This window comes from Leuresthes tenuis, unplaced genomic scaffold (genome assembly GCF_036924035.1).
Source record: "Leuresthes tenuis unplaced genomic scaffold, fLeuTen1.0.hap1 SCAF_2, whole genome shotgun sequence".
Lineage (NCBI taxonomy): Eukaryota > Metazoa > Chordata > Actinopteri > Atheriniformes > Atherinopsidae > Leuresthes > Leuresthes tenuis.
This window is the reverse complement of record NW_027325356.1, coordinates 19,615,506-19,639,226: the sequence shown is the minus strand read 5'-3', so window position 1 is coordinate 19,639,226 and position 23,721 is coordinate 19,615,506. Positions and strand designations below refer to the sequence as shown.

At 39.9% G+C, this 23,721-nt stretch overlaps 1 protein-coding gene across 1 annotated transcript; it reads right to left on the bottom strand.

Moving 5' to 3' along the window:
* Window positions 1-1,585: 1,585 nt before the first annotated feature.
* ap1g1 (adaptor related protein complex 1 subunit gamma 1) lies at window positions 1,586-23,695 on the bottom strand. The gene is made up of 23 exons (XM_072380554.1): window positions 23,602-23,695; window positions 17,393-17,596; window positions 17,172-17,296; window positions 16,762-16,903; window positions 16,489-16,585; window positions 14,965-15,041; window positions 12,755-12,850; window positions 12,363-12,443; window positions 12,180-12,278; window positions 12,038-12,093; window positions 11,825-11,938; window positions 11,595-11,735; window positions 11,290-11,344; window positions 10,998-11,120; window positions 10,807-10,896; window positions 10,568-10,692; window positions 8,827-8,931; window positions 8,586-8,727; window positions 8,245-8,368; window positions 7,762-7,866; window positions 7,461-7,621; window positions 6,555-6,653; window positions 1,586-6,417 (listed from the first exon to the last, which is right to left on the bottom strand). Exons 2-23 carry the CDS (start codon window positions 17,591-17,593, stop codon window positions 6,316-6,318), a joined length of 2,460 nt encoding a protein of 819 aa, XP_072236655.1. The 5' UTR covers window positions 17,594-17,596; window positions 23,602-23,695; the 3' UTR covers window positions 1,586-6,315.
* Window positions 23,696-23,721: the final 26 nt, after the last annotated feature.

Genomic DNA, 23,721 nt, shown 5'->3' with positions numbered 1-23,721 from the left:
TTCACATAAATAATGATTAAGCAAGTTGGACCACTTCATGTGGTTCAGGACAGGAAAAAAAGAAAGAAATAAAAAGATCCCGAAATAGCCTACCTTTGTCTTTGATATTCACTGTCTTTGCCGGCTGAATTTGCATATAAGGTTTCTTTATCTTACATGCTATCATACACATTATGTCACTATAGTGGAACATAGATCTCACCAGGATTTTCAACAGTTATAACTGTTGTAGATCCCGGTGAGATCCAGGTGTGGTGTTGATGTACATGATGGTGAACAGCGTCCCCTGCATACATTTAAATCAACACAAACAAATTATAACACCTACCTTGTGAAAGGCTTCTGATGTAATAGCCATTTATTTAGATTGCCCTCAGTATTCCTACGTTATAGCGAAAACTTGAACTTCATTTTCAGAACAGTGGCAGTAGTGAAGGACCCCGACGAACACTGGGAAATAATTACAAGTGATACGTATCGTGTAATCCGATTACAAATGAAGTAACTAGAATCAGACCGGATTACATTTGATAAATGTGGAATTGATTTTACACGGCCGATGATTATTTGCGCGCAGACAATGCTGCACAAGTGCACAGAAAGGCTGCACCTTTTTGTGAGAGTAACTTGATTTGACCCTAGTCTGGAAGCTGATAAACGCCCACTGCATCAGCCACGGTATTAAAAATCACTGCTCATGGTTCCAACGCGGCGTTCTGCTTGTTAAACCCGCATCCTGGCATTCAGGGCGAGGCTACTTTGACACTGGTGACTTCGCATTTCACAGTCATCTCACTCAACAGTGCTGACTACAGAGGAGTCGCATCAATTCAAGTGAAAGAAACGCAAAACTCCCAGACACACTTCGGTTCATTTCTTCAGTCTGAATCCCCAGCTCAATGCGAGCCAGGCCCACGTCGCTGTTTACGTGGAAAAGTTACCAGTCGCAAAAGTGATGGCTCCAGTATGGTAACTTACACGCATAATGTGGAATAATCAGCCAATCGGAATTCTTACCAAATTTACTTTTGAAGCTTTTTGTAAATGTAAAACTGCCTTGTAAGAAAAAAAAACAAGGCTTGTTTTGCCTATATCTCAAATCTCAGCTTTTAAAGGGGCCCCTCGCTTCCTGTGGTTTGATTCCAAGGCCCCCACCAGCACGGTTGTTGAGAAGATAAGAGACTGATATAAACAGCTTTTGGCCCTTCATTCTCGGATTTATTCCCTTAGATGGAATAAATTCCATCTACATTTTTGTCCCCCCCCCCCCCCCCAATATTATTGTACCTGGACTTAGTTTGAACTATCTGTAAACATTGCACCACAGTAGACTGAATTTACTATAATAATCTAACTCTTCATGAATTGGAAAAATTGGCATTTCTAGCAAATCAAACACCAGGTACTGAAGCTTTTTACAGCAATGGCTCATGTAGAAACATGCAATACCCACCATGGTGTGAAGCAAAGATCTCTAAAAGCTAAACCTTTTCCTTCTTCCCCCCCAAAGTGAAGCCACCATAAGCCCAGCATGCAGACACACAACACACCCCGGACCCAGAGAACAAACGTCCACGGTTCAACATAATTTTTCATTTACTTTTTATTCGCTTGATCATTTTCTCCAACCCAAAGACAAGAATACACAGCATAAATTGAAAATATCCCATTTTAGTCGTTTACAACTGCTCATCTTTAATCATTTCACGTCGGACATTCACACTCTCCTTGAAGCCATGGAACTAGGAAACCGTTGAACGTGTCGAAGCTGGCTGGGAAAAAGTGAACCTCATGCCTTCCACCCTCCTCCCCCCCCAAAAATAATCAGAAACCATTTTGTTTTCAGTCACAGTTGGTGTTGGAGGGATGGTGGTGGTGGGGGGGGGGGGTTGTTACAGATTATGTTTTCAAAATACAGTGGATGCAGTGTTTCTTTTTTTGTGGTCATTTTTATGCTTTTTTTTCTTATTATTATTATTATTGATTGAACAGGGAAAGTGAACATGGTGGTTATTTCACACGTTCTTCCAAGCCCTTCACACAACAAAAGACAAAAAACTAAAAAAAAAAAATCAAACATCCAAGTAATTCAAATGACATGTGCGCTTTCATTGCCCTCTTAAAATAAAATAAAATTAAATAAAATAAAAAAATACATTAACAGCGCTGTGAAGACTTTCTGAGAAACTTATCATAGATGTTAGTGCTGATCCATGAGGTGGGGAGGGGGGGGTGAGACTGATTTTAATATCTGAATTTGACAAAAGAAAAAAAGTCAAGAGTAGAAATGACATTATTTACACTGTTTTTCACATGCAGATCAGAAGCTGAAAGTTCACACTGCAGCATTAAAAAAAAGAAAAGAAAAAAAACGAGAGAAGTCCTACGGAGAGAGTCAACTTCTCTCCGACGCACACACACACACACACACACACACCTGATCTCCTTCCTTCCAGGTTAAAGCGCCCAAAGCACTCACATTGGGCTCACTTCCATTTGTACATTTTTTAAACAGCATCACTGAAAGAGATGATCCGATTTGATTAACGAGGGTACATACAGGTTGAATAATACAATACAAACCACACAAAAACATTCAGGAACAGGTTTATGAAACTTCCTTTCTCATCCCATCAACCTTCCATTCTGCACAGCTCCCCCTTGTGATCGTCAGCTTGTAGCACACTCCTTTTCCCCACATCTCTTATGGGGGAGGCGGAGTAAGTAAAACGTTTTAAAAAAAAGAAAAAAGAAAAAGGCCCTAAAAAGAAAGTGAAGTGTTGTCTTACCCCACCATATCCTGTCATGATTTACATACGCATTTCAAATAGTGAGTGGTCGCTCGAGTTCAACATAAAGTTTTAAATCAGCTTCTTTTATTCTGGATCATTGCAAATTATAAATGGAAGTCGTGCCATGCAGATACAAATAACACAAGTGGCAAGTTACCAAATAAAAGAAAGGAAGCCAAAAGAATGCAGTGTGTTGTTCAGACTCAGGGACAAACATTTTAAATCGCTTTAAATCACACACACATACGCACACAAAAATTCCTACTTTTTTCCATTTCCCGGAGACAAGACAAAAAGAAAAGAAAAGAAAAAAAACTATTTAAACCTACTGGCTTTGATGGGGGAACAGGATGAGGTTAAACACCTCCTAGCGTGGCACACGTAGTGTCTTTGCTTGCTTGGAAGATGCTACGTGGCGGACAAAACAAGTCCCCAGGCAACCAAGAGAGCGAACACACCAAAACCGAAAGGGCTTCACTCCACAGAACAATTTGCAGGTTGAGGAGAATGTCAAGAGTGCACGTAAGGCCAGATGGGAGAAGTGCATGGCGGCACCTCTTCGAGAGGCCATGGATGGGTGACACGAGGCGTCTGTGGGGTGAGGAAGCAAATGAAGCACCCCTGCAGCACTGTGCTCACGCCCCTCAGTAGTACAGTGTATCATTCAAACGTCTGTTAAGACAGATGCGACCTCATTTAAACATCCAAAGGACCCCCCCCCCGCCTCGTCGTCAACTGACCCACTCTGTGAAAGTAAAGATGACGCAATCAATCAGAAAGTGTGACAAAAACAGGAACTAAAACGCAGCTCGGTTGCATCCTTTTAAGATTCTTTTTGTACATATATGCACACCATTATACCTTCTAGCTAATCTTATGTGGGTTTTATTTAATCTGATCAGCGTTTGTTTTACAACTATATACAATGTACAGGCAGCAGATCATATATCTTTTACAATGGATGACTGATGATACAGGGGAGTTGTATCCGACTGATGCCGACTAAATCTATTTAGACAATATACATCGTGAATAATTGGAATTTTTTTTTTTTTAGAAAAATGGTATCTAAAAAAAGGATGAAAGATAGTACAAGAGACAAAATTGTAAAAGCCCTCCATATGTACAGAAAAAAAGCCAATATAGCATATTTGTCAACAACAGAAAAAAAAAGTTCAACTGAAATCATTTTTCTCCATATACACATATCATAGCTCAAAAATATTTCCAAAGCTAATAGTCTCTCTGATTTGGTCACAGAAGTTAGAAGATAGTGAAGCATAGTGAAAAAAAAAAAAAAGAACAATACAGTCTGACTCGGCATCTGAGGATCTCGACACAGCATGGCGAGGCTGCATAAGGTTAAGTGATGAGATGCACAAACTACTGTTAGTTTCTCTCATGCAGATGCTCCCCTTGATTGCAATCCACAACTAAACAAAGCCGTCAATCCACCGTCGCTAAACGTTAAACAGAACAAAAGAACATCGTGAGGTATTTCTGAGGGTTCCCGTCCCCGACAGCAAGGTCACAATTCTGATTTGGAGAAGACGTCAATGAAGAGACTGAGTTCAAACATCAGACCGTCACCACAGAGCAATCTGTTCCAGTACCTCTTCAAGTGATCCAGAGAAACAATTCAATGTCTGTTGATGGATGGACTTTGGGAGGGGAGGGGAGGGGGGGGGGGGGGTGTATTCTGTTATTCAGTTATTCAACAACATTTAGAATTAAGGGAAAAAAAAAAATGCTTGAAACCTTGTTGCCAGCTTATGAGAGTTTACATCTAATAGCTGCCGTTATCTTAAAACCTTGCTTTGTTTTCAGGATTTGTTATATCATCCAACCTGTATTTTTTTTTCTTTTTTTCTGGTAAATTTGCCAAACTGCAAATAGATAGAATCATGTACCTGTAAATCACATTTTTTGCCAAATCGAAGACAAAAAAAAGACATTGCTGTGGACATCCACACATGGGCCTGTGTTGGTGGGAGATTAACGCATATAGAAGGGAAAATTAAATGATGCGACATACCAATTCAAATCCACCAGGACCCTTTCCATCAGACTGAAAACACTTTCATCATCATCATCTTCATCATCATCACACAAGCAGACTTGCAAACAAAGCTCATACAGTACTCAACAGTTCAGGGGCTTCTATCTAGCTAAGGCAGAAAGGCACATCACTTTGATATCAGGCAGATAGTCAAATTACTGCAGAAATAAAACATACTTTCACAAAAATAGTGCCGATAAGATGAACGTCCCCATCAAAGAAGACATGAAAAGAAGGAATAAGGGGGGGGGGGGGGGGGGGTAGCATTCAGTGCATGTAACTACATTCATAACAATCTTAAATTACATGTATGTGCATGGTGACAAAGTTCAATCAGGTTAAACAAATCTGAAATGTAAAATTGCAAACTAGACCGATGACACGAACGCAGGAAAAGGTAAAAATGCAGATATCGAACAACTGCAATCAACTTGTTTTCAGATAAGTTTCGTAGCTGGATCACATCCATCCTAACGAATGAACAAGCTAACGGTTGAACTTATTACACAGATCTAACAAGCCGTTGCTTTCTTACAGGTGAAATTATCGACGTGTTCAAATCTGAGCTTATTCCTCGAAATTAGCCGGAGATGTTTCAGAGAGGGCATCTCGGATCCATCTACGGTCTCATCGCTGTGACAAAACAAATGTAGACGACTTCCTATGGAAACACAGGATAAAGAGGCCTACCGGCGGAACCAGAGAATCCCCTTTGAGCTCAAGAGCAGGTGCGACTGTGACCCCAGTGATGCTCAAACATGCTTTAAGCAAATTAATGTAATTCAAAACGAATACAACTCTGAGAAGTTATATCACTCTTGATGAGGAGGGTGGGAAGAAAAAAAAAAAAGGAGGTTGCAGAGAAGTTTGCAGGTGCAGTACAAATGACCTTTCCTGCTGCAGGCCTGATGGTTCATGTACAAAATGTGAATGCAAAGCCAATCATAAATATCAAGGGAGCAAAGTGCCTCAACTGCATTTGAACACAAAACCAAGGTTACTGCGGTGCTCGTGGTGGGCAACGCCTTTTCCCTACAGCGACTCGAGAGGTAAAGTGTGCCACCGTGGATGCTGTGCATGTGTGCTTCTGTGTGGTAAATGGTGCTGGGCCGAGGGCGCGTGCGCGTGTGTGAGTGTGTGTGTGTGTGTGTGTGTGTGTGTGTGTGAAGAATAGTACGTCTTACAAAGTAAAGAGATTATGGAAACCAATTAAGAAAGAAAAGAGAAAGTTTGTTGATTGATATGTTTTTCCCAATTATTCTTGCAATGTCGATAGGGTGTTGGAAACATCTGTATTTCTCTCCTGTGTTCGATGCTCTGCTGCTTCCCATCCAAGTCGAGGGCAGCGGTCTGCAGTGACATCACATGGGGACCCGTTGGAAGAAAGGTGGGAGGTGAAAGGAAAAAAAAAAGGTTTTCATAGTTCCCTCGGTGGGGGCTTTTAAGAGCAACAGGAGCAGATCATCACTGCCACGACTGTGGGGGGAAGTTATTAACCTCAGACAGGTCTTGCACAGCAGAGCCTTTGTGGGTGTACGTCAGCTTGATCCTCATTCGTAGTTGTTGCTGAAATTTGCGAGCATGATTGTTTATAAAACAGGAAATTCTTAGAAATCACATCACAAAGGTCTTAAATGTGTGTCAAGGCTGCTTTGAGAGGATAGTGAAAGTCATCAGATATGATTATTGCATCACAAACTCACTTTCTGTGGATTGAGGACTCTGATGACCTGCGTGACAGTTCCCTGGTTGAGTGCTGGGACAACGTTGCTGCTCGGGGAGAGGAGCTGCAGCTGGAATGTCTAACAAACGGACAGAGGACACTGTTAGATGGAAATGTTAGGACATTTCAGCAGTTTGAAATTAAAGTTTGAAATGATTTAACCACAACTGATAGGTATACAGTTCAAATTCCTCATTTGTTCTTTTCAGAATGATGCAACAGTTGCATAGACTGAGTTTAATGATGCACTGAAAGAATGCCATTGCTGTCAGCCAGATCAACACAGGGCTCATCGTTCCAATTTGAAAACAATAGAGTCAGAACACCCCCACTGGCCTTATGTTGAGGCTACCCTGTGAATGCTGGAGGCTGATACCGGCTTGTTGAAACTTTAGGGATACTTCACAGCTACTTTCTAAGAAAATGTTTTGTGACTTTATGTATTTTTTTATCTACTTGGTAAGAAAATCTTACCATTCTTTTAGAGTAGTGAGACAGCTGACTGTTGAAAACGGCATCTTCCAGTAAAACAGCCTATTAGTTCTAAAATCTCCCTTATCAGTAAATAATTTCATCTTCTTTAGCCAAGGAAAGCAACCAATGGGGGTATTTACTTGATGAAATACAGCACATTCTGCATTCTCTGTACAAGATTAAGAAAATTAATTATGATCAAAGATCAATTCCTCAAACAAAGTAGAACAGAACTTTGTTAAATCTCTGTAGTTAGAATGCAAGCGTTGCTACTTCGTTAATCACTGATTCCAATCAACACAAAAGGCTTTCAAGCTTTTAAAATGTAGGCTTGGGAATACTTGTGTTGTGAGCCGTTGCTGTAGAGATGCGAGTGCATTTCACTGAACGGCGTCAGCTGCTGCCTGCTTACCTTTGGTACTGCAGCCTGAAAAACAAAGTCTGTCATGTCTGCCTCTGTTGAGTTCGATGCATGGATGGTGATGACCGCGACGTTTGGGTTGGGGTTCGCTCTCTCAAATGTAAATTCTATTTTCAGGCCATTTTTGTTGTATGCCGTCATGGGAGGAATACCTATGCAAAGGGAGGGGGGCACACAGGTGATTCTTAACATTTAACAGAATGGGTCATGGTAATACAAGGAAGGAAAACACAACCAAGTGCTTCATTTCTTTAGAAATCATTATATATTTGGTGGTGAAACAGACTCTTACCTGCAGCTGCAATGTCATTAAACAGAGGTTGTGTGGAGAGGCCGTCCAAGAGGAAAGAGGGTTGGGAGGTGGGTACTGAGGGAGCGGGAGCAGGAGCTGGACCCCCTGGGAGGGGAAAACAACACCGTTGTTTAAGAGGAGGTAGACAACAGTAATCATATGGAAATTTATGTTTTCCTCATGTGTTTCTTTCAGAAACAGAAACCTAATCGTGTCCCTTAAACTGAGGCTTTGCTAACATAAAGCAGTATTCTTTAGAAAATGCTATCAACCACTGCCAATACTGGGACCAGTTCAACTTCTGAAACACACTCTTTTTATCCTTAAATGCCAAAACCAGCAGTAAATGGGAACGGACACAGAATTGGTGTCTCATTCACACCAGTGGTTCACAACAGTTTTTACTGAGTCTTTGTTTTTCTTTGAAAAAACAAAACAAAACGACAACAACAAAACACATGGCTTTAAAAAGAGCACCCCTACCACTTAGTGAGAGGTCACCCAGCAGATCAAGTAGTTCTCCTCCAGCAGAGGCGGGCTTAGTGGGAATAGTTGTCTGGATTACCGGCACATCATTACCACCCAGTAAGTCTAACAAATCATTAGCCTGGGGTGCAAGGACAACATGGTAAATACATGCATTATAAACCTCCATTTACAATATCAAGGAGCATCAAGACTACATAATCAAAAACCACAGCCAAACTCTCTACTGAATCTAAACTGTTTAAAACAACTGAACGGTTACGTCTTATGGTGCAAAGTATTCAGTTCACACGTTTAATTATATTCTTTTCTAATATAGTTAATAAAGCTGGCCTCACCTGGTTGGTTGGTTGGGTGACGAGTGGAGGATGTTTTGGTTCCACAACAGAGGATTCCGTCTCCCCGTTTGTCTGTACAATTTCTGTGGGGCCATTAGTGGCCGTTTTCTCCATAATGGGCATTCGCTCAAGGAGAGCTGGCCTGAGGTCAAGCAACAAAGCAAGAACACAAGAAAAATGAGCAAAACCTGTTTTTAAAATACCACACAAACGAGTACAGTGTGCGACTTTGTGGTCTCACCTCATATGGTCGTATTTCTTGAAAAGCGCATTGTACTCCACAGCCCTCTGCTGAAGTTCCACGTCGATGCTGCTGCCATATATCGAAACTACCTTCTTGATTCGGCTGAAAACAAAGTGAAAAACGACTGAGTTTAACAAAAGGCAACACTTGTTATAGATTATGACCTCTAGCGCGTCGACAAATATTTGCTCAGAAAACGCTGCCTTTCAAAAACCATTACATACCATGACTTGACCTACCTAGTATTTTGAAAGTATATTTGTAAGCTTCCTTCTCTGGGTCAACATTATCAGACAGAGTAAAACGCTAAATGTATCCCTCATTTCTGAAATTATTGCAAACAAACAGACTTCACAAGCATTTGCTTCAAACTCACATCAAACCCGATCACTCCTCTTTAGAAAATCCCATTTAGCAGAGAATCTGCAGAAACTTTTTCATAGCGTCTGCCAAACCCAAATTAGGCAAACAAGTCGCTGCAATGAGTTTGTGTTCATCGTGAAGCAGTTTAGGCGCAAAGCTGAAAAACTACGTGAGCATCTCTGAAAGCAGGACGAGTTTCTTTGCACCGCTAATAGGACATATTCACACCATTGTTGTGCTCTCCTTATATTCTGGATTTGTTGCAAAGTCATTTAATTCATAAGTAACACAGAAACTAAATCCTTTTTTTACAGCTCTTTCTTCATATTGAAATACAAAAAGCCGACCCTAACTAAAAACACCAGAAGCCTTTCTATTGTGAACTAATATTTGTTCTGTTAACTTTGGAGAGGATGCCCCCCCCCCCATTTTTGTAACTGTAACACTTGTATGTAAACAAAGTAATGAAGAAGAAGTGGATTGTGAAGGGCCACATCAATGGAGACATGAAAATACAGTAATTACAGCAACATTAGGTGACGTGGTGCACAGTAACATGATTTTACATCGTGTGCTAACATCATCATGTTAGGGTTTCTCATCAATTTCAAGCGTGTGCATGTAACGTTAGACTGCTCTCCTTTCTTGAGCGGAATCCAGAGGAAAACACACCGTTAACGGGATGTCGCTTATATGCAACAGCAGGTTATCGCTATGACAGAGAATATGTGTGGTCAGATCTGAGTTTACGTGTGTCGGTAATAGCGCACACAGATGAGAGACACCTGCCTGTGTGTGAACACATGTGCACCACGCTTCATCAAAACACTGCAACGGAGCAATAACAGAAAAAAGATGTCGTACGCCAACACAACACACTAACTAGTGCTCGATAAATTGTTCCGTTTTGTTGTTATGTTATAGTGTCCTCAAAAATCTAAATAATTAAAAGCAAGACTGAAGTTTATGCATTTGTTTTAAATAAAAGTAATGTCAATACGTTTTTAAGACCTTTCAAAGTCGATGTTAGACATTTTAAGAAATTTTAAGATAATTTTAGACATTTTAAGGCCTTAAATTCAAATGATTGGATTTTAGATGTTTTAAGACTTTTTAATCCCCTGATACCGTTCTGACCTGTTCCCCTGCCGTCATGTTTCTATGAGAAAAAGTATTGATATCCCAGGTTGTTATAAAGTCTTTATTACAAAGGAAATATTGACTTTATAAGTATAACAATCATAAAAAATGTTCTGACTGTAATGGTGACTATAATCCTATAATTATCATTTTAAAATTACACTTCCTGAAATGTGAAGTAAAACAGTCTGAAGGTCATAGCACGGTGGGAAGAGTGTTAAAGGTCATCACTAACTTTACGCTGGTGAAGCGAGTAGACAGCTTCATGATGGCGGTGAGGGAATAACCTCGGGTCACTGGTGTGGACAGATTCGACACCAGCAGGCCTTCCAACACATCCAAAACTTCATCTTCAGTCACCTTAATTCAGAAGGAAGAAAAGACGAGCTCAATATCTGGTGAGTTAGTGTGATCCTCAGTGCGTATGCGTTTGTGAGTGCGAGTGATGCTTGGCAGGGATTCCTCTAAATATACCTGGATAGGCTCCTCCTCCTCACACTGCCCTGACACTAGCAGGTCCCCATACTCTCCTATGCACCATGACGCTACCTGCACGAGCGGTTGCTACAGAACAGAGAAATACAACTCAGTCCCTCTTACAGTTACAAAATCATGCATTAAACAGTGATATGTTGAGTCTTAATAAAAACCAGAGCTACTCTGACCTGTGAGATGTCATCCAGCAGAGCTTTGTAAAGTCTCTGTACTGTGTAGGCATGCATCTCCACACTGTTGGTGATGAGCTGGATGAGATTAGGAACGGAGTCATCTCGCACATAGCTTCCAGCCTGCAAGGATGAGCAGAGATTTCAATGAGAAAAGTTCATCAAATATCTACTTAGACATTAGCAAAGGCTGGTTTACACATTTGACTTATTAGATCGTGTTACTCAAGGTAATGCTTGTATTATAATAACCAAAACAAAGACATCTAAGGCTTTGGGTTGTTATACATACTGTTGTCAGTACTCTCATAATGGTGTCTATGTGCCATCTTTTCGAAGGGGCATATCTGCAAAACAGAGAAAACACTGATCAGTCCCAGCAAAGGACTCAAATGATAAAATGTAATTACCTAAACTGTATACAATCTGGAGAAAATTGCTGTCAGAAAAAAAAATGGTATCATCAGTCTGTCAGACGATGGATCACTCATTTTATCATCATACAGCATCTATGGCCTTGCCATGATGGGATGAGACAGAATGACTCGTTAAAGTACTTCATAGTAGCCAACTGTAACAAATGATGAGTGGCCATACTTCTCAGCAGCTAAAAAGACTCCTGATGCGCAGTCTGCTTTGAATTCTGGGTCGCAGGAGTCCAGGAAGTAGAGCAGCTCTTTCATCATGCCCCTGATGTTGTTGCCATTCACGAGGGCAAAGCTCAGCTCCATTGCACGTCTAAACAGCAGTGAAATACCGAAAAAGATCAGAAATAACAATGCCAAATGAAAACAGAGCCTTAAAGTAACAACAGCACTGTAAATAACCTCTTGATGGACACGTCGAGGTCTTTTAAACAATCCACGATGGTGCTCCGATGCCGCTGCACTGCATTGTGATCTGTTTGTACCGTCTTTAGTAGAGACGTCAATGCCACATATCTGGAATGGGGAGTTTAATCAAGAAGCACCATTAAGACTTAATAACATTTCAAATCACACTATGCTCACAAGATCAATTGGGATAAGTGAATGAATTACCTTATATTTTTGTCATTGTTAAGAAGGAAGCGACCTAGAATGTTAATGGCCAAAACCTGTGGGGGGGGGGGCAGGTATTTAAGCAAGGTCAAAACAGCAAAGATTATTGATATCAGGTTGTTCTTGAATCAAATCAACTCACCCTCAATCCACTTTCAGACTTGATGTCCATTATAGTCAGAACAGTCTCATACAAGATTGCGTTGCCTACATTTTTACTCGTCTCCGTGTTTGTTGCCACCTGCGATTACACACATTCATTCAGTGATACTTAAACGATTACATTTTAAAAATCAACATAACAATGTAGAATTGTTATTCCAACCTGCGCAAGAATGTCATTCATTGCTTCACTGGAGTCGTCGTCATTCTTGCCTAAAATTCGCAGTAGTCTCAATATCCGCACCTGAGGAACATAAACAACCCGGTGCCGTCAGTTTACACATTAAAACATAGAGCCAGTAAATAATACCGTGCCGCTGCATGCTGCAGTTGTTTGAAAAATACTACCAGCATATTGTGGAGCCTGGCAGAGCTTAAAATACTTTCTTTTCCTTGGATTTTTCAAATTTATTTTGCCCTAAAAATAAAAGCCATGGCACATCTCAAGTTCTTATCATGGTTGTTCATAGGCGGGTACAAACTAAGGATTGAGTAAAAAAAAAAAAAAAAACTGCACATGCAGTTAAGGAGGTGCTGTCTGTAGAAGAGGTTTACCTGCAGGAAAGGATCGCTTATGCCCGACACATCGTGCTCAGGAGAGTACCCCGACATTATTAGATTCTTCAGGATTCTCACCAACTGTGGAACCAGCTACAAAACAAAAAGAAAAAAGGACCAAGAACAGGACAAAAGAAGAAGTGTCACGATACACTGAAAGCTATCCTTTATTCCTCATCAACAGTTGACGTCAATTATATTCATTGACATTAAATTAATCGTTTCTAGTCCAGAGAGGGAGCTATTTGGGAAGTGAAAAGGTGCAGCTGTGATTCTTCTTCTCTCATTTACTGATATGTCGCATAGGTGCCTGAATAATCGGTTTGCTGAGGTTGCAAAACTGAAAGCCGTGATTGTGCAAAAATATTTATGTGGAAAAGAAAATCTGCTGCCGCACCTCTGTCACATCTATTTGTGGCCGTTTACACAGCTGCATAAAAGGAGTTAGTGCAAACAAAAATGCAATCATATTAAGATGTGGTATTTCAGCTCAATAAGTAATTTTCTCCTTTAGCTAATCTCAGTTTATCAGGTTATCAAATGTAGCCTTAAACGAGTACTCAAACATCTTGGGAAGCATTAAATTAGATGAATGCTAAATCATTTAAAACCCTTTGGACCCAGAGCAGTGGCTATATTTAAATGCAAAGCAATATTCTGACAAAAAAATAAAAACAAAAAAAAGATTAAGGAAATCCGAACAATAACCAAATCAAGCTAATGTGCCATTATGAAAACATGTTTAAACCCCAAATGCACTGTTACATCCTATTGGGGTTTTCATGGTGACTTTTAACTCATTAGTACTTTCCTCCATGCTCCAGAGTTGCCAGGCCTGCTTATTATCAGCAACTCTGGGCTTGTTTCATAGACTGGGTTGCTTGTTTCTGTCACCAGATCTGGCAACAGAACATAAAAAGGCCGCAGTTAACATGAAAACTCACCTTCTGCGTGAGGGGAACAACAGAGCGGACTACTGCTCGATTATTGAGGGAAAAGGGTATAATTTTGATAATTTTGACTGCGTAAAAACATTGAGCACGAGTTATTCATCAGGGTAATCTCAGTAATATTTAAAACATTAAAATATACAGAATATCCTTTCTGCAACTCATGGAGTAACAGCGAGTCGCTTTTTCACCAACAACAACTTGCACCGTATAAATCACAGGTTTAGAGTTGCAATAAAGCCTGATTTTTCTACTTTTGTTTGCAGCATGCCTTCAGTCTTTCCGTTACACAGGACTGAAGGCATTCCACTTAGAAAAACTCAAAAGAATGTACGGAGACGACACCTAAATCTTTTTCTGGAGTGGGTATTAGGGAAAGGACAAAATAATGTCTAAAATAAATAAAAACATTTGAGCTCTTTGTTCTTAATGACATCTTAGTCAAGACTGAAAACCACTTCTCCAAGATTATACAGTCCCAAGATAAAAAAAAAAAAAAAGCTTCCGTCTCACAGTGATAGAGATACAGTGAAAAGCATCCGTTCCTAGTGACACCTGTGGCTGTCAAGTGAAGACACACCGGACTACTTTTATATAGATAAGTGATCAAATGAGTTGCATATTTAGCAAATAATGACATTCAAAACAATAGTGAGAAATGCGTCTGACAAATGGATCAAAAACTCTGAGAATATTCAAAACACTGACATAGTAATGACCACTGAACAAAGTTAAAGAAATCAAAACTAAATTAAAACACAACATGACATTACTCAACACAAATCCAGTAACATCTGAGGTGACTGTGAGGAGTGATTACTATTAAGAGCATGCACCAGCTATGAGATCAGAATGTACTCTTACCTTCTCATTCTAACACAATGCAGGAATTGTAACAAAGACAAATGACAGAAAAAATATGAAGTAGATGTTAGGGAGGGGAGATTGGAAATCATTCACTTTCAGAGAGCTTAAAATAATGTTCAGATCATGAGCATGAGAAGTGGTGTTTCTGGTATAGTTCGGTTACACCGTAGAGAGGGAGAGGTACAGCAGTAGTTAAGCTACGAGGGAGGAGACAGCGGAAGGAGAGAAAAGTCTAAGACATATTCTGAATGTAGAGGAAACCTCAGACAGTTTAATATCTTCGTCTAGCTTAGTCATAACAACGTAAAATGTGTAACCAAAGGGAGAATGAAATGTGGCATGAGCTTAAGACAAATGAATAAGTAGTAGCTTTAAGTTCCTCCTAAGTACCTTTCTGAAGTGGGCCAGCATGTCAGGACTTCTTTCGCACATCTCAGTGAGGAGAACAACCGACGTATGAAGAACACCTGGTGGAACAGTCAGAGGAAAGATCATTTACTTTGTAGGAATATGTGATATTTTGCCCTCTGCTTCGCTTTGTCAGCAATATACGCGTTTATAGAGCTTAACACCAACGTAGTCCAGCAAAATGTTGTTACTTGTACTGCCATAAAACTGTAGTGCGTTTAAGATCGAGGGAAGTAATAGTTGATTATTGATCTACACCAGTGGATTAGGGTTGTCTAGAGCTATATAAACAGGTGCTGACAACAATTGTGACTTTTAAAAAAAAAAAAATCGTGTAGATAACACTTTTAATACACTTGTTTTTAGTTCATTCCCACCAATGCTGACTGTAATTCACTTACCAAAAGACAAGATGACAAAATAAAATTAGAAAATATTTCTAAAAAAGGGATAAACCAAAGGTGACTTTGTTGATTGCAATAAAAAAATGCATAAAAATCAATTTCACTAAAAGGGAAAATGCTAAACCAACAACTGATTTCTGAGTCAGAAAAACTCCCCTCAGCCCAGTCACTGTATTCTCTGCATTAGCGAGGTCAACAGTAGAATGACCTCTGCACATTAGAAACCTGTTTACAGTGCAACTGTGCTTTACAGCCCTGGTAGACAAGAGGTAGAAACCTGCCGGGCTGCCATTAAAATACTACTTAAGGACATTTACCAAAACAAGGGGCTGTCAGCCTTTTTGGGACTATATCCTGGCTGAACAGTCAGATGGATAAAAGGCATTAGCATACAGATGATAAAGCCCAGCAGCCTTGAAACGACAGCTAGAAAATCTGATCTAAAGATTATCACACAGAGTAATCATCTTGTGACCTCATCTCAGTCTTAAAAGGTTGAAAGCTCTGATCTGAAGGACAGCAGTGGAAGAGAGGCCACACAATAGTATTGAAAATAAAATGGGCGAGAACTTGTTAGTATCAAACATTAATAGCTTGAGTGTTCGGAAGCGACAAATCCATTAGAGTAGATAAAGAGGACTGCTCAAGGTGCACGTTTCATTTGCCTTCGTTTGCCTTTCTAAGATCACATAATCAATTCCCAAAATCACTTGAGGAATATTTGTGTCTTGTGTCATGGTGATTAAATCCAATTGCAGTCCCACCATGTTCAGTTTATGCCTGCTGTGAAATGCAGACGAAGACATTATGATTTATAAATAGTAAACAGACCCATCTTAAAACTTTTGAAGGAAAATAAATAAAACAAAAACTTCGATTTGTCACATTCTCAACATGTGGGGGGGGGGACACAATCCCCCGTGTAAATGACAGGCTCATTAATTCCACTCTCTCTGCAAAGGATGCAATAAAAAGGACATCAGCCGCCCAGCTGTTCTTCACAAAGCACCATCACGAGTGGCAGGAAATAGGATGAAGTCTGCATTTGTGTAGGACAAGCCGTAAGCCAGCAACTGCATTCTGACAAATCGTTTCCACTTACCGTGGTTCTTCTCGCTCAGCAGGTTTTTTGTGGCTGGAAGGAACATTTCCATGAGTTCCGGGACCTTCCTGATGACATGAACTGCACACAACGCTGCCTGTCGACAGAAAATGTAAATAAGTCCTGGCCCAACGTTAAACACATCTCACCTCTGACTCATCGGTGACTATTCAGCACACCTGCCAACATTTTCAGCCCCATTGGTCAACCAAACGTCAAAAAAAAAAAAGATACTTCAAGTATTTACCTAAATATAAGAGCAGAGAAGCTTACTTTTTTCCTTAAGTAGGAGTTGGATGTTTTTAGCAGCTTCTCCACCTCCCCTGCAAGGTCACGACACATTTCTGAGGAACCCATGCAGCCTAAAGTGCACAGAGCCAGGCCCTGGACATATTGTGTGCTGTGATTCAAATCACTGGTGTGGAGGAGAAGAGTGAAATAAGCCATGGTAACACAGTAGTATACAAACAAGGAACAACTAAATGACAACACAGACGGACTCATGAGGACAGAGTGCATTATGAAGAGGAAGGCTTTGGTGAGGAATGAGCAGAAAGTCTTTTATAGAAGAGAACAAAAGGTTATAATAAAGCAGAGTCACCAAACCCTTTCTCATCCAGCACTATGCAATATTTTAAAAGCCGAATATTCTAATATATTAACCTAGTCTGACCCGCACTTACTTCTTAATGCAATTTGTCATTAGTAGATGAACATCCTGTCTTTCGTCCAACAGCAGCATAGCTCCCAAATAACCTATTCGTTTGTCAGTGAACTTCTGCGAAGCGATCAGCTTCAGACACTCCAGCTAGAAAAACAAGGGATTTTTGTCATAAAACACAGTTTTGAATTCACCAGAGACGTAAAAATAATTTTTTTCCTCCCAGTCATGCCAACATCATACCTGCCCAAAGTGTGCAGGGTAGCCCAACATGTGCATATAAAGTAGCTTCGCCACATTTCTGCAACGGTATGTATTGTCTTCCTCTCTAAAGGACGAGCGGATAGCAGCACACTCTTTCTGGATCATCTCACGCTCCTCTGCCTGGGTCCGTGCTGTCCGGATGGTCCGGATCAGCTCCCGCAGTCTGATCGGAGCTGGCATTTTCTGGAAAACACACATGGGGACAGAGAGGAAAAAAAAAAAAAAGGGGAGGTTGGCATCTCGTGGCAAAAGGTTCAGATCACAGCAAAGAAGAAGAGCTACTCTTCAAAGGAAGAATACTTCAACTTCCCCTGCTCAAACATGGCATATTTCACACTTCAGTAAATAAACTGCTGACTTGCTGATCCTCTGACAGCATACGCAGGTTTTGCATCTACCAAGAAATGCATTTACACACACACACACACACACACACACAGGGATTAACTTGATTGCTTCCAATAATTTTCTGAAGACATGTAAACGTGTAATTAAGAAGAAAAGAATAGCAGAGATGCTTCTAAAAGCTCACAAGGAACACGTTTAAATATTCATGAGACCGCCTATTTGTGAGAATAATTTTTTTACAGTGTCATTGTTTGTCATGAAGTTTGTCATTTACACACACAAAAAAAAACAAAGTTTTCGTTTATGTTTTTGTGTGAACCTTCAACGAGAGAAAAACCTTCGGAGGTAAATTAAATTAGGTAAAGACGCTGGCTCTTTGGAAATAGTGGCAAATCACTCAAGGATTTTGACACAACTATCGACAAAAGAACGCAACAATATCCCGACTTAAATTGTTTTTATGATCGTCGTGGTACAAAATACCATGACAACTGTAAGTATAGTGACAGCAAACCAGCTTCAGCTGATTAATAGACAAGATAACAATGTCGTCAGGGCAGACTTAAGACTAAACTTATTCGGACAAAAATTAAGCAAAAGTATACAACATTCTCATTTTTAAGTTTTCAAACTTGTCGATTTTGGCACAAAGTTATTATTACTTTTAAATCTAAATGCTGCAGGCATTCAATTTCTCAGATGTTTTACTTATCACATTTTCCAATTATCCTGCTTTTAAAAGGTGATGTTAAAGTACCCATTATTAAGTTATGTGCCTTACTTAGAAGTACATTTTGTCTCTCTTCTAAAAGAAGCTTTTATCAAAGTACAGATTAATTAAGCGGCTGAAATGATGGCAATTACTTGTTGAGTAAATCCATTTTCCTATCACAAACAGGAGAGACCTTTAAAAAAAAAGTATGTTGTGATTAAGTAATGGATGACACATGGTTTATGTCATTTTCCCAAACAAGGGACTAAATCGATTAGCACCTTTCAAAAACCCACACTTCAACAGTCTGGAGTCTAAGGCTGTCGCTATAGACTCAGCTCTACCTGCACTCCACGGCTAAATCAAAGTCCTGGTAAAAGATCCAATGAGTAAAAGCCAGTTCAATCAGCCATTATGTGACATTTGTAGATTTTATAGGCAAATTACTTGTACCATATAGCATGTACAGTAAAGGTGGTGCTTTTTTTTATTTCAAAAGACAGTTGTTTGATTTGTGAAAGACCTAAAGAGGAAATTCAGAGTGTTTTTCAGAGTCTTATATTTAAGCAATAAATAAGTTGCTATGTGCAGTCATATTGTGATTTAAAGATGCAAGGCATTAAGATTGGATTGAATATGATACTGTTGCAGTCTGTATTTAAAAAGGTTGCATTCAAAAAAGAAAAAGTAAAATGAACAAATAAAGGTGAGATGATGCATTACAGCTGTTACCGTCATTATGACAAGAAATCCAGATGCGTCATTGAATCACAAACAGGTAAAAACTCAATCAAATAAGATCGCACTGTAAGCAAATATTCACAGCTCTGCTAGTCGTCACAGTAACACTTTCTGTCTCTTTGACAGACTAATGAAGAAAAGCAACTCAGTTTCCCGGTGACTCACAAATCTAAAGTCACATCTGCATGTAGAGGATGAGCTGACAGTTTTTAAACATGCAAACAAAGAGGACAAGATCCAAACATTTATCATCATCACTGATTAGATCAAACAAACTTAATTGATATTGTGCCATATTACTGAGAGAAATTAGAGGCCAGACAAAAAGATAGAGAGAGAGGGGGAAAAAAAACATCCCTTGTTGAACAAGGTGGTGGCTTGTGGAGCTTCAAGGAATTCACTGTGATCAAAGAGGAATGTGGAGGGTGGTCAGGCAAGTCCACGCTTTAATAAAGCCAGAGATCTACAGTCTGTCCAAACACCATTTAAATGACTTCAGCTGAATGGACCCTGGTGTTGAGCTCCTTAAATCATAGTTCCATGTCTCTTGCTGTGCTTATAATCAACACAGAAGGTAACTCAGCCACTGCAGGGAGCTGATTACATTACAGTTCTTCATATAGCAGTAAAACAGGCACATTCTGCAACAATCAAAGCCAACTGATTTTTTTATTTTTAATCATCAATCACTGTTGCTACTTTTACTGCCATCCAAGGAAATAAAAAGTGTATCGACCTCCAATGACTAAAGACCAGGAAAAAAAAAAACATGAGGGTGGGGTGACGTGAGCTAATTTGATAGTTTCTTCACCTTTGTTGCCCCTTTTCTGCCTTGAAACTAACTGAAATATAACATCTGCCCTTGTAATAGATTAAGGTGGTGACCACAGTCAAACTATCCCAAAGAGACTGTGTCAGATAAAACAGCTCAGTCCGCCTGGGGGTTTCTGGCGAAAGTATTCACATCTTGCACCAAAACAAAGATTGAATAAAAACTACAGGCAAAATTAAAGAGCTGAGCTCATTGGCACACCTTACAATGACGAAACAATTTATAGGATCTCAGAGTAATTTTCCACATAACGACACCATTATGGGTCATATGGTGACAACATATAAGAGTGGAAGGCAAAGCTGTGCACACAAAATCTATCTCATGCACTCCCAAACCAACGTCCCCATAAAGGACCATTTTGCATACACCTGTTTATGTTTGTGTTCACGTTTAGAAAAACTGCTTCCTCTTCTGAGTTTGGAGAGCCAGTTTAGACAAGCTTTCAGAGCCTTACAACAAGCAACAGGTAACAGGCAAACAAATTTACCACATGAACCAGTCAATGTATACATCATACCAAAGTAATAGAGGATCAAGTTCAATTTAAATGATTTTGGATCAGATTATTAAATGCAGTGAAGAGTCTATGACTGAGATGTCCATCAACACATAGTTAAATCTCTTAGTATAGCCTTTTTTGGACAAGAGTTTTCCCATTAATATGGTATAAAACATTTTGCCTCGCTACACATGTCCATTTTGTCTATACTGCCAGACATAAGTAAAGTGCTTTAAAAGGCAGGTTGCTTTGTGATCAGCTCTGCCAAGCTGGCGATACTTGACTCGTCATTACCTGATGTTGAAGATTAAACAGCAGCAGTGAGTTCCTAAAGGTTGAGGTGCAACACACGTTTTGCTAAGTATGACAGAGGCACAGAGAGTGAGTCGTCACCAACTGACTGGACAGGTAAAACAGATCAGTCTTATCACTGAACATCTGTGAGTTTGCTCTTCGGTCGGTTTCAGAACTTCCAAGAATGACAGAAAATAATGTTTTTTTTTAGTGCTCACTCTTTCATTTGCAAACAGAGCACACACTTAGTCAAAATGATTTCAGCGCTGGTGTCGTGTTTCCACTTCTGCCAATGCTGGAATCGTAAAAGACCAACGACAACAACAGAATCGTTTGACCACAGAATGAATCCTGATTGTAGCCTTTCCCTCTGAAGATGAAAGTCAGATGTTAGTGTGTGTTCATGGGTTTCGTGTCCAGTGGAAAAGCAGCTTGAATCACCTTATCACTGGCAGCAGAACCGATGGTCAAATGGTTTTAAATGGCAGCTGGCAAGGTTTATGCATGATGTTATAATAATTAATTATTCAGCACATGGAGGCCAACGTTTGATTATGTTACATCATAGATATCCCTTCCCATCATGGAAATATCAATACTTCCAAAGGTAAATTTGTCCACAGGTACTTGTGGATACTTTAAGATGGCAGACAACTGTTTTCCACATATACTTAATAGGAGTTAACTGAAGTTACCTCCTACTCATTGAACAGATAACACACAAACAGTGCAATGCAGATAATGCTGCAAGTACGATCAAATTGACATGCTGGTAAGGGCTGAATATAGCTGCAATCTGAGTAGTGCTCAATCTCAATTCCTCTACTTGGCCTTACTCCTCCATTTTCCAAGTTGGTGCACTATCGGGTGTCTATTTTCTTTTAGGGATTTAGGAGTCGTGATCTTGCAGCATTCAAAATGGAACTCATGCCCCGATCAAAGGGGTAGGACCTCTTTATCTCCCTAACACAAAAGTACACCCTACCCCACCAGGCTGAATGCAAACCGGTGGGGTAAAGCAAAGATGACGGCCAAGGGGGTATATATTGGGAACAAGCCTAAACAAACACAGTACATATACAATGTGGTTCACTAATGTGCATAAACATGCAAATTTGTAAGTCAATACAGGTTTTCAATGTGGTTGGTGCAAAACACCGTGACAGCACTGCAAAAGTTCACAGTTTGCACACTTCTTTAGTCTAGAGCAGTTTTTGTGTCTGCACCAAAAAATAAAAAAACAATCAATTTAGAAGTCAGACCTGAAAGTTTGCTTCATCCAGTCTGGTCCTAATTATTACATAATCATCTGAATGCAATTAATTGTACTTAACTGTATAAAAACAGTTCTATCTAACTAATAGAAATAGTTAGATTACAACTGTTTCCACACCATCTTCCATTTTATAAGCCCACTTCCTTTGGAGTATGATCTGACTGCAGCAAATGTTTACCTGGACGCACCTCTAATGTATATCGACTAGATCTCAGCTATAAGTGAGAACAACAACTTGGCATTAAAGTGGGCGGATTCATTTTCTTCGAGACAAATGAAGTAGAGCAAATAACTTGGTGGAGGCAATTTGTCAGATTTATTGCATAAAGATTGTTGCCAAGTCCTCTAATACCACCAATCTGAAACTAGACATGGCACAAGAAAATTAACCTGCACCAAGGACTACCCAAACCCTTGGAAATATGAGTTAGGCCAAGATTTGCAGAGTCTGCACGTCACGCTCATTAGCTCACTTCCTACTTACAGCTGACTTCCTTAACGTTTACCTGTTCTATGCAACAAGTGGCACCTAGATGACGAATGTATATTGGTAAAATAAATAGCGCATCCCAGTGTCAACCATTTAATTAAAACGTTGTCAACACCAAAAAAGCATCTCACGAAACTTAAGAAAAAGACGAGTCCACGTCAACATTAAGCAAGCTATCGATAGCTTCCTGGATATCCAAAGCCAGCGCTGACTTAGTGAAACATGTACAATTTGTCTAATGTAAGAAACGTGCCATGTCAGTACCCAGCACTGACTAAAACGCCATATGCTTACAGTTAGTAAGGCGAGGCAAATCACACCTATCAAACAGTAGCTAACAACGAGCTAACCCCTGTTTAAACTGAGAACTTGAAAGGGCAAGATGTTAGGTTGACACCACAATCAGCAGCACCTTCACCTTGGATGACACGCTCTCTTTGAAGTAAGGTCTATATCACCAGTGTTTTACAAAAATGTTCAAATTAAACCAAAAGCCATAACAATTGACTAAGATAACCGATTGGTCAGGGCATGATGCAGTTTAGGCCTTCTTGAAGCATTTGGATTATCAAGCTAGCGAATCCTCTGTAGCGTTAGCTAGCTACCTGACAATTCGTTAGTTTCTCTGTTAGAATACATTTAAAGACGAGTGTCAACTATACGTGCTGATTTTTTAAGACATTACCAATAACATAGGCTTTAGACGTTGTCATAACGATAATGAATTAGAGGGCAATCGCAAAGCACACTACTTAACTGCACATACCTAGCTCAGCAGGTAGCTAGAATGGCCATAGCTATGAAGCATGCTAACCATGCTAGCAAACTTAGCTGCTGACAGGCACAACCCGGGTGCACTGAGGGCTGCGACTTCCTATGCAGCGCTACACTGAGACTTGACATCGTAGATACAACCAAACCACAAATAATTACTGTAAAGCAAAGCCCTTTTTAGACATTACTGTCGATATGTTATTCCTCGAATGTACTTACAAGCCGTACTGATGCCAGAAAAGAACTGGAATCGTCTCTATTAGCAATGGAGGGAGGAACACACTAGACATGCAAAATGGTGGCTACTCCAGCCTTAGCACATCTACTGCAGGCGGAGGG

What these genes read in the sequence shown, in the direction of transcription:
- ap1g1 (XM_072380554.1), bottom strand. Translation starts at nt 17,593, where the DNA reads ATGCCAGCTCCGATCAGACTGCGGGAGCTGATCCGGACCATCCGGACA. An exon ending in ACCCTGCACACTTTGGGCAG is followed by an intron (nt 17,297 to 17,392) that starts GTATGATGTTGG and finishes TTGTTTTTCTAG; the next exon opens with CTGGAGTGTCTGAAGCTGAT. An exon ending in TAAGCGATCCTTTCCTGCAG is followed by an intron (nt 12,444 to 12,754) that starts GTAAACCTCTTC and finishes TATGTTCCTCAG; the next exon opens with GTGCGGATATTGAGACTACT.